This window comes from Rhagoletis zephyria, unplaced genomic scaffold, assembly GCF_001687245.7.
Source record: "Rhagoletis zephyria isolate East Lansing unplaced genomic scaffold, Rhagoletis_zephyria_1.1 Rzeph_scaffold_03066, whole genome shotgun sequence".
In the NCBI taxonomy this organism is placed as follows: Eukaryota; Metazoa; Arthropoda; class Insecta; order Diptera; family Tephritidae; genus Rhagoletis; species Rhagoletis zephyria.
In genome coordinates this window covers 380-12125 of record NW_016160150.1, presented here as the reverse complement: position 1 = coordinate 12125, position 11746 = coordinate 380, and the positions used below count along the sequence as shown (strand labels likewise).

General features: G+C 35.8%; 1 protein-coding gene across 1 annotated transcript in view; it reads right to left on the bottom strand.

The window, feature by feature from the left end:
- Window positions 1-4996, bottom strand: part of LOC108368317 (guanylate cyclase soluble subunit beta-1-like) — a 6857-nt gene extending 1861 nt beyond the window's left edge. Inside the window, exon 1 of the mRNA XM_017623163.1 lies at window positions 4863-4996. Within this exon, the coding sequence (XP_017478652.1) occupies window positions 4863-4976 (114 nt within the window). The 5' untranslated portion in view covers window positions 4977-4996. The remainder of the gene's footprint in view (window positions 1-4862) is intronic.
- Window positions 4997-11746: the final 6750 nt, after the last annotated feature.

Sequence of the window (11746 nt, the reverse complement as noted above, 5' to 3'; positions counted from 1 at the left end):
GTCAGCTAAAAAGCGCCATTTCGGAAATAATTGAGATCAGCTTTCAAGAGAACTCGATATTTAATAGAAGCAAGCGAAAAATTCATACATGCATACATACCCACAGGCAGCAGAGAAAATATTCATTAGCAATTTCCTCACACATGAAAGTGTACGTGCGTGTATGGCGCATAAAATAGAAAAAAATGTGGATGTGCAAGTAGGTCACCTACAAAAAAAATTTCGTAGGTAAGTTCATATGTATATACCAAATAGCATTCTGTAGTAAATGGAAGGAAGTTTTAAGGATTACAGCGGTAGATATTTGAAAAGTTTCGAAATTATGCTGATAAATTATAAAATTTCTCGCACGACTTGCTTGTGCAGAACAGCAGCTTCCAACCAAAACAACACAAACAGCGCTTAACTGAGAGGTGCAAAACTAAATAAATTCAAATTGATGAAGAGTTCCCGCTTTCATGGTCGTGATGTGCAAGCAATCTGTCAAAAATCAACTTGGAGTTAGTGCACATTTACCGCTAAGTTAAATCAAGTAAAGTGTGTTATTATGCAGCCGACCGGTTAGTGCTGAGTTGGTTATTTCGAGCACACGCTAATGCACAGATCCGCTCAGCGCTCGCAGGATGTCGTTGTTGTTGTTCAAAAGTGCTCAAGGCACTAGTGAGTGACCCTTGTGTGCGGCGGCGCCACTTGTGGTGACAGTGTGGATACGTGTCACGGACATGTAAAATTACTTTGATGGCAAATGTTAAATTGCACGAAATTGAAGGAGACGTGTAGTGCTGCTCGTATGTCTGCCGTGATTTAGGGGTTGTGCAGGTTTGTTGGTTGTTTCGTAATATTAATTTTTATAAAAAATATGTTTTCTAACTAAGTGATAGCTAGATCCAATAGTCATTATATTAATTATACAGCTAATGTGTAAAGTGCTATCAGATGGGGCTGAATGACTTACAACTGCCCTTTTTGACTATTACGAAAATGTTTGTATGTAGTCAAGGCTTAACTGTAGATCAAAATACCCAAATGCCAATTTTGCATTCATTCCGTGAAACCTAAAAGCCTCTGCAGCCCGATGTGTTGAGCTAGTAATTTGTTTTTGGCTCGGCGAAGTAAAGCAGAAAAGTAATCTTCGGAGTTGATACAAAACTTTTTTATAATTTTATTTAGCAGAGGGAAATCGCTCAAAAATTAAGTACGTAACACAGTTTTATGACTAGCTTTAGAAAGCGGCAAACATTTTTCTTGAGCCATTCAGGCGGACTATTCTAGAGTAGTACATGAATATCGAAATATTTGAGACCCCGCGAAAAGTTTTGCATTTTGGACTCAAGTATTCGAGGCAAGTTAACAGAACGTTTAAAATGGGTTTTTCTAGAACATGTCACGCTAAAGTAAATATTTTTATGAGGTTATCGAACTGATTGCAGTTACGGTAAATATAAACGGAGTAATAGTAACAAAGTGCCTAGGTTTAAGTAATTTATGATATAGCAAACACCAGTTAACTCCTCAAGGAAACTAATTCTCTTTCAATGAGGAAAGATCGGGATTTCAGCTTCAAAATTTTCCATTAATTCTAGCATTTGCACTATGTAAGTATTTTGAATTCAAAGGATACGTAAACACTTGTCTTCTGCAAATCGAAGTTATCTGTGAGAATATACTTAAATAGTTTTTTTTTACAAAGACCACATTACATATGTGGTATAACTATGCGGATAACGGATTTTAATAACTTTTTCTCGAATATTGCAGTAATTCTCGCTGAAAATTTTCAAAGCCACCATGGCGTATACGCAACTTAAAGCGTTGCCGGCATGCGGGTAAGTATTATATGTACGCGTACAAAGAGATAATATGTATGTGTGTATTGCATGAACTACGCCCAATGCTCATAGTTACCCCCTTTAGACTGCTCCACTTTCACTTACTACGTTGGCACAGATAAGAGCGTTGCGGGTAAGTTCTGCGATGAATAGGGGGAAGTAGAAAAGGATGAGACAGGAAAACACAAAGATGAAAGCCAAGTGAAAACTTTTCGACATTGTCGTTAATTGCACTTTAGACGTTGTTCTTTGTGGTATTGATACTGCTGCTTTTCGTGCATTCTTCTACACTTCTACTGCGAGTCTTACAACTTCGACGTTGAGTCCCAACGATCATACTACGAGTGCAACAAAACCAAAAAAACCTATGAGTGGCTTAGGTGTGTCATTCAATGTTGTGTGAGAGGATGTGCGAAGAAGTCTTAGATAACAAAACAAAACAAAAAGATAATCAAAAGTTGCTGCAACAGGCACTTTGCTTTAACTTTATTGTAAGTTAAAGCATTAAAAACAAAACTTTAAAATTAATTTGTGTTATTTTAACACAGAAGTTGCACGACTATGCGCTCGCTTGTATGTATGTATGTATGTATAAGAGTAAGAAACACGTAAATGACTCACGTATGTACATACATACATTTGCGTATATGTTTCTCCTGACAATGAGCGCTTTTACAATGTGTTATGAAGGAAATTTTTATTTTTTCAAAAAAGATTTAATTTGTTTTATAAAAGTGGTGATTTTTACCATTAGTGAGTGAAAGTGTGTAGTTCAACAAACGAGTCCTTCATTTCGTTCTTGTAAGTTTTCAAGAACACACATCAAAAAGTTTACTCCTAACATAGGAGAGCAGTTAGTAAACTGACATTAGCAACACATTAAGCAATGTGTTGTAGAAAGTGCAGCCACTACCTACTTATATGGTGTTGTAAGTTTATCTTTTAATCGGCGGTATGGTTGTTAATTTGTAAACTTTTGTGAGTAACTAAAAAGCAGATTCTGTTTTACTTTGAGTCCAAGCCGGAAATGAGTAACTAAAAATGTGTTTAATTAAAAAAATAGACAACTGCTTTACCCAACAGTTTTTGTCTATAAAATTTCTTTTCAAATTCCAATGCTGGCATCATAATCGGGTGACCACTGGCTCTTGAAGCTGGAGTCGCTGATTCGAATCCCAGCATGTGGAAATAGTGATATCCGAAAAAGCAGATATAACTTCTACCTTATGTAAGTTACTGTTGCTTTTCCAATAAAATGTTCACTTAAATTGTTGAATATAAATAAATAAATATTCAATGGAAGGAGTCAAAAGAAAATTCAATAATCTTCCTTCTATCCACAACGTTACCAGTTGGATCTTAGAGAAATGTCACGCCCCTTTTTAAAATGCATTCCCATTTTCCGCGCCGCAATATTATTAATGCCTCTAGAATAATCTAGAATAAATTTATAGCTCTAAGTACTAAATACACTTTAAATACCTATGTACGGTAAAGTATTTTCCATTATGTATTTATTATTTTTTATTTATATATGTTTTCTTTAGTATCACTTAAATACCTAAGTACCAAGCCATCTTCTTGTCATATCTGACAATAAAAAAAAATATCATACAGATTTTTTTTGTTTGTATGGAGAGCGATGCACCCTAATATACATATACAGTGAGCGTGAAAAATAAGTATACCCTGACGGATGGACGATTTTATTTATTTACATTTTTCATACCAAATTTTTCTTATTTTTTTTGTTTTTATAAAAATTTGGATCATGCAACAGCAAAAACCTCAAAAACTAATATTTTTGCTTTCATACAGAACTCGGGAAAATGCAAGATGTTTTCCACTTTTCAATCAAGTTCGTAGAAAAGTTTTATTGCGCATTTTCTTTCTTATAACGCATGAACACACATTTTTTTTTATGAAGCAAGTTACGTAACACCCTCAGCGAAAAAAATTCTTAAAAAACCAACAGTAATGTTTAGCGACTTGAAGTTTGCACTTTATTAAAATTAAAAACTGCATGCTAAGAATATTTCTAAGAAATCGAATTAAGATCGAATTTAAAATTTCAATAAAAATTCCCATACAAAAAAAATAAATAAAAAAAATTAGTACATATCACATTGGAATTATAAAAAAGATTATGTTCTAATCATTCCACCATAATATTTCGGAAAATGTTAAAATTTAATTTTCCCTAAATTTTTTTTTTATAAATCCAATTGGTTTTTAAAACTGTAATGTTGAAAATTTTTTTCAACGAAATTAAAATAATGAGCATTTTGGTGATTCTCGGGCACGGAAAGCGGGTGCTCCCAATTTTATTAGGGGTCTTGGCAGAGAACTGTTTGAAAAAGAGCCACGATAATTTCACACTCTTATTACTGAAGTGATTAGAAGAACTACCAGACGGAATTATCTAAGCATTCTCTACTTCTGCGTAGGCCTCGCGAGTCCAATGTTCCAATTCCTCGTAATTAATTTATTGAAAACCTGGGAAAAGTTTATGTTCCTTGTAATATGCATGAGAAGAAAACAGTAGGCACCGAATTTACTTTGATACTCATGGTCAACATAGAGGAAGTAACAATTGATAGAGCGAAGGATAGCTTTTCAGATTTTTCACAATGTTGTATGAAGAATTTACAAAAATTTGTAAGAAATGTTCTTCAAAAGTTTATAGCTCGGTGATGAAGTTATTTTTAACCGGCTTCAAATAAAGATTGAGGTTATCAATTGGTCGGATTTTTTTTTTATGTATGTTACCGTACAAATTAACCGTTTACCGATTTCTGTAGTTCTTTTTTAAACGAAAGGCAGCCCCTCAGAGGTAATCCCGTACTAATTTCGTTTACATCCGATCATTGATTACATCATGAAGAAATTAACGGTAATCATAAAATTTTTATATGAGAATTTAAGTCGGTTTTATTGTTTTGCTTAAAAATAATTTTTTATTAGTAAGGGAAAATTCAAAGAGATATATCGAATATAAAATATCATATTTTAATGCTGCAAATATTTACTCACCACTGGATTGGAACCCATTTTCACATTCTTCGCCATATCCATCATATCCAGCGCCAAACGAGCAATACATTTGGCATGATCCTCACAGTGATCGGGCAAACCAGAAACGGCCATATATTTGTCGCCAACAGTCTCCACCTGAAACAAATAAAGCATGACTAGGTTAACTTACTTATAACCCAAATACGTTTAATATTTTAAAATAAAACTGTAACTTTCACAATGTATTTAGTGAAATGGATGTTTAATAGCCGAAGCAAAGAGCCAAAGCATTGAAATTGAAGCATTTGGAAACATGACTACGAGGTTGATGTCAAGAAGATTCCAAGTATTTCGAAATGTCGTTGCTCTAGAACTTAGAAAGGATGCTTTTATGGTAATGAAAAGTAAAACCAACCATGTTTGGCCGTGTCGGTCAGAACTGTTATAGTCATAGTCCGCAGTATAATCATATTGTTTTATATTATTTCTATTTCATGTTAATAAAATTTTTAAGACAACAACTATAAATACATAAAAATAGATATATTCGATAATTGAAGGAACTACAAAAAAAAAAATGTGTACGCCATGGTCATTCGAGCGCACGACCTCGCGATTCGCCTAATCCACAATACCGTCATTTGGTCAGGGTACAATTTTGATCAGATCAACTGCGTCCTTGATCGGGATTAACATTGCCGTCTGTCCATGCTATAAGTGTATGTATTTGCAGTTCAAGAAATTTGTAGAAAATGCAGAGAAAGAGAAAAAAAATCACACTTAAGAAATGTAAAGTTGAGTGCACACACAAGTGCAATTATTTTATGACCGCCGTTAATGGCTTCGTGGCAACCACAAACGTCGGTCATATAAGAACATGAGCGCAATCATTTACATGTGCGTTTACATGTGAACTTACATAATTGCATATTAACTTGCACACTTTACGAGTACTACTTGGTAACTGTTTGGTTATATAAATGAACGACATCAACATGGAAATCGTACCTATAACTACGGCAATAACTATTCCCATGTGTGCAGAAGAATATTTGTACACTAATCATATATGTACATATGTATAAATTTAGTACATACTGCATATGTTTGTATGTATGTATTACCCTGACAAACGACCCAGATTTTTGTTTTATGAAAAAATATAGTTTTGGCGTCAATTCATGTAATTTCCTCAGCAGCACTTGGTTAGTAAGTCACTCAGCGGATGAAGTAAGTAGTATGTAGTCGACGAGCCAGTGACTCAATCACTTGGTAAGTTAGCCAAGCAAAAAAGTCAGTTAGTCGGTCAAGTGGGTGCCGTTGTGGAGCAAAGAGAAGTTGAAAATTGTTTTAATGGCTAAAAAGGGTAAAATCGCTAAATGCGAAAGAAGCGAATAAGCGCCCCAAGCTGCATTGTGGCAGAGAGTTTAAGTAAGTAAGATAGCTTTGTGTGTGCGCGCGGTGGCGCATGCAACTCTTATACTTACCCTGCAGGAAATGGACTATTTTGTAGCTAACTATTAACTAACTAGCAGTCGATTAGTGGTAACTATTTATTAACTATTTCCTTTGGCCGTAACTAGCTACTTTTGAAGGGCGATGCCTTAGATGTAAACTAACTTGTAGTTAACTACTTTTGGACATGAGCTATCAATCAAAAAAAAAGTTTTTTTTCTATTTTTTATATTTTTTTATTATTTTTTATTTAACATTACATATTTTCTTATTTGGTTACATGTAAAATTTTGATCTTTGTTTTATTTGTCCTGAATTCGAAAAAGAACCTGCTAAGTGCAGAAAAAAGTGTATTGAAAGTATTTTTTGTAGGAGGATATTTAAATGGATGCTCCCGATAACGTCCGAATGACTCCTGCACGACTTTTCAACTAATTTAAAGTTAGTTTTTTCATAGCTAATTAGAAGTTAGTTATTTATCCAAATCCCGCAAAAAGTTAACTATGAGTCTGTTATTTTAATCAATTGATACTTTTTTCTACACGGCACTTATGCATATACGTACATACATATTTATGTATGTATATATATATATATATAACACATCGATAAACTACTTGTTTTATGCTCAATGCTTTTTGATAGTTAGAAGTGACACTCAAAATATATGGTGTTTTCTGGGTTGCAAAAAATTGTTGCACTGTTGTAACCAAAACTAATGTAAACAAAGCAAAAATGGAAATATTTTAGATTTCAGTGCATTCCTAAATGACCAAAAAAGTATACGAGTAGTTTTCTATGATTTCTAGAAAATTTAGTTTAAGACAGGCGTTCCGGTTAGGAAAAGATACTTGGGCTTGCTCGGCAACTCTGGACAACGTGAGCAACCCACGTATGAGATCCAAAACCAGCCCTTGCCTTGGTCATGGAGGAAAGAGAGCGGGCTCTAATTGGATACCTTTGAGCGTCCTCAGTGATTCCTGTTTTACCGATCACAGGTACATTGAATTTATATTGGGCAAAGCGCATCCTCCTAGCACAATCTACAGGAATCTGAGGGCTACCAGTTGCGAGATATATAGCAGAAATATTCGCTTAGATTAGGAAGTGTCTTGAGAGCGTATGTCCATTGGGATTTCGGAAGGGTAGAAGATAACCACACTGAAGATCGTCAAGCAGATAACTTTTTACTGTCTTCTGACTGGAGACTTTATAAAGTCGGACTGGAGAAATGCAAGTCCAAAATTAGAAGAGCGTAGAGGGCGTCCGTCTCCTTAATGTTCATCTTTCTTACAACACTGCAAACTTAGAGTTTGGCCCAGCATTGATTATGGAGGGTAAAATGTCTCCCTTCGTATGGGATGCCCTTTCCTGCGGCTGATTAGAGGGATTATAATTGGCAAATTTCTGATGGGGATGTTAGCTAGTAGAATGAGCTTTTCAATATGTTCATATTGCTGATATTGGTAAGACTAGACGATAAGGAAATCGAAAGTGTCAAACACCTTCTTTTCCGGTTTTCGAAGTTAACTACACTGAGGTGGTGGTGTTTCCGACAGTAGTGTTTCGACAGTATGACAAACTAATATAGCCAGTATCGTGTCAAAAACCATATCAATAGGGACTTTAGGTAAAAGAAAATATGTCTCCATTAGACATACTAAAACAGCCTTTACATATAACATAACCTATGCTATTCATGCTGGTGTGTATTTTTAAAAATGTTGCTGCTAAAGATACTTACATAAGTACATACATATATTGGATACAAAAAAAAAAAAAAAAAATTCGGTGCTGACATGCACTGCTTTTCATTTTCTTGCCAATGGAAAATGTGATTACATACATAAACAATTTGTGCTAGGTGTGCAAATGCTTCAAAGCGAAAGCGTGCATGAATGTAAGCTTATAAATTTCAAAAAAATAATGTATACCATAGGTTTCCTATATGCATACATACATATATACATATATGTACATCAAACTGGGTTAGTCGCTCTACAGTCTGAAAAATTACTTTGAGAAAATTTCGGGGCTATAAAAATTTTCGTCATTGGCGAGTACTAAAAAGAGCCTTAATAGAAATTTCTTCTTATGGTATTTATTTATGAATTGGTTTCCAAGTCTGATGTGTCCTTGAAGATATTTTGTGGTACTATACATCTTTTTAAGATGTCGTCGAATTGGAGCAGCTCCTTAGCTTAACAAATTTTTTTTCATGAGATGTTTTAAAATAATACGAGTATACTTAATAAACAGAAAAGTTACAGCGACTTGGATATTTTTATATAAACCATATAAAATTGTTGTTGTTCATAGATAACTTATAAGCCATGGCATGCGAGGAACTCGGGCTGGCGGGCAAGCCAATCAATCAGTGTGGACCTTTTTTATTTTATTTGAGTTATTATTATAAAACTCGTGCCAAAATGAGTGCACTTGATTACTTGACGGTCGGCCAAAGTTACTAGCTTTCCATGGCGTATGAGTTACGATTATGTGTCTATCAACATCAGAGTGTCCAGAGTGTCCAGATTGGACGATTTGGCGCTAATTTGTCGATTTTTGTTTTGGATATTTGAGCTTAAAAATTTATGAAATCGCTTTTTGCGATGTTTGGCGATTTTTCCCCCTTCAAGTCAATTTTTTGTGCGCGTCAAAATGTGTGATAACTAGGTTATGGAGTTAGAGCTTTAATTTTGACGTGGCGATACTTTTTATTGTTATCGATTTTGTTGTTGCATATCGAACATTTCCCAATATTAAACCACCATTTATGACAACTCCCGTTGAATGTGAATCAACAATCTGGACACTTTGATCAACATCAAAATTTAGTGGGTTTCTGCCACAACTTTCAGGGATGTAACATCCATGGGCCTGTGTAGTTACTTCTGATTTAATTCCCATGCTGATCCAAAAAATCTGCCATGGAATTTGAAGGAGCATCTCGTGGCAGCTATGTCATGAATTAACAACGCTATGGATGGCCTTTTGTAACTTCCGCTAGAACATATTCACATCGACAGAATCGCACAAGTGTGTGAATACCTAAAGAGTCAGTAAAGATTTCAGTGCAGCAAAGATAGAACCGGCAACACTGGTTTTGATACAGCAAATGTTAAAGCTGTTTTTGATAGACTTTTTTGTGCTGATTACGAATCCGTAAGCATACAGTTTCCATCAGCTCCAAATTTTGAGAAAAACGTGGCCAAGTGGCCAAAAAAGAGTTTTTTCGCCATACTTAAGAAGCTCTAGGAAAAAAACAAAAGGTAATAGAACCTTCCTCTTAGTCTTAAACTAAAGCTGGATCTCTCGACTACTATATCTAAGAATACCATCCCTACACCTTGACTTTATGGTCACTTATAGTCACTTCTTTAACAGAAAAAACTGATTTTGGCAGCCACGTATGCTCTAAAAGTTATATGCCTATCAGCCTAACTTAATTTCTACTGAAAACCCTGGAACTGCTAATAGATGTACACATCAAAGAAACTTTAGATGAAAGACAATTCTCGATAGCTCAGCGCATGGAAAATTGAGAATATGTTTAGGAGTGTTTCTAGAGATAGCGGGAGGGTTTAATAATGTCTCGAAAGAAGCTCTAATATGTAGAAGCGATACCCTCGATATGGGCGCATCGTACTCTTCAAGTTTGGATAACCAACGCAAGACGTGCATAGAGGAATACCACAGGGAGGGGTGCTATCACTACTTCTATGGATGCTTGTGGTTAATTCATTACTGACAAACATAGAAGGAGGAGCAGCCATGCTAATAGCCTATGCAGATGACATTTCAGTTATCATAAGCGGTAAATGTCTAATGGCTCTTGCCTCACTGGCAAACCTGACGCTGTAGGCCATCACTGATTGGGCCATAGAAGTGCGAGTGAGTGTTAACGCAGAGAAGCCCGACTTAGTATTATTTACCAAGAAATAAAGATCCCAGCTTGGGATATACCTAAATTGGGGAAGACTATTTTGAAACTAAAGCCAATTACGAAGTATCTTGGAGTCGTACTGGACAGAAAACTGTCGTGGAATCTTAGTGTGAAGGGGCGTGTGAGGAAGGCATCGGCAGCACTGTATACATGCAAGAGGAGACTGGACTTCACTTGGGGCCCTTCTCCTGCTCTTTCGTACTGCATACATATTCACGGCAATCATTAAGCCAGTACTATTTTATGGAGTATGGTGGACAGCAACGAAAAATAAGACATAACTTAAAATACTGGACAGGGCAGCTTAGCTTTAGAACGTATGGCCTTTCTTATTTACTACATACTTACTAGGTGATTCCGCGTATGAGCTTCAAAAGTTTTCAAGAATCTACAATATAACGTTTGGCGTAAGACGGTTCTAAAATGGAAGAAGGAGTAGGGGCTGCAGTATATTGGACCGAAGCGGTGATTCATAGGTCCCTTACGCTAACAGATCGTTGCAGTATCTATCCAGCCGGGGTCTTTGCAATGAAGGAAGCAGCAGAGATACTACATGAATTTTATCCGACAGAAGAGATAGTCAGACGGCCGTTAAGACTCTTATTTCCTACAAAACAATTTATTTCATCGTCACGGACTGAAAGGAGGCTATAAGAAGGCTAGATGTGGCTAAAAACATCTACCCTTAATGGGTGTCAGGACACAAGGGTGTGGAAGGTAATGAGAGAGCTGACGAGCTAGCTTAGGAAGGCATCCTCTTAGTCGCCTTACTTATGACGGATATACGAATTCCACTAGTCGATAGGCTTTGGAAAATAACTAAGGGTTACAGGCTTGCAAGAATTATTTATAATTAATAAAAGTAGTATGATAAAATAATATGATTTCTTAACACCAACAAGAAGAACAGATTCGAGGCTTCTAACAACAACAACATGCTAACAAGGCATTGTTTGTTATCAGCACGNTAAAAATGCTCAAATTCAAATAAAGCGCACAGCGCTGCTGCGATGTTGTTGTTGATACTGTGTATGAATGTATGGATATGCAACTACGTTGTGTATGTACCAGGGTTCGGAAATTCTCACTCACATTCTCTCACGTTCGCGATCGATAATATTCCAAATAAATTTTTGCATTATTTTATCGCGAGTGGAAAATGCAAACAAATTTATCATCAATCACATTCGGAATGCGATCGACAAAAAAATTTCCGCTGCTTTTCATTCGCGATCGAAAAAAGCAAAGAAATTTCCTCTCACTCGAATATGAGAAGTACGAGCATGCCGATTTCGGCCTCTCATAAATGAGAAAAACGATGCAAATAATCCATTCGCGATCACTCACAACACCATATCGCGATAAACTTATCGCGAAAAGTTTTCAACGACGTTGTATGGAAGATATTGTTCGCGTTTGTTTTGGGTATGCATTTTGTTATGCATACAGCATACATACATACATATGTACATATGTACCCTGTGGGGAAAATCTCTAGTTC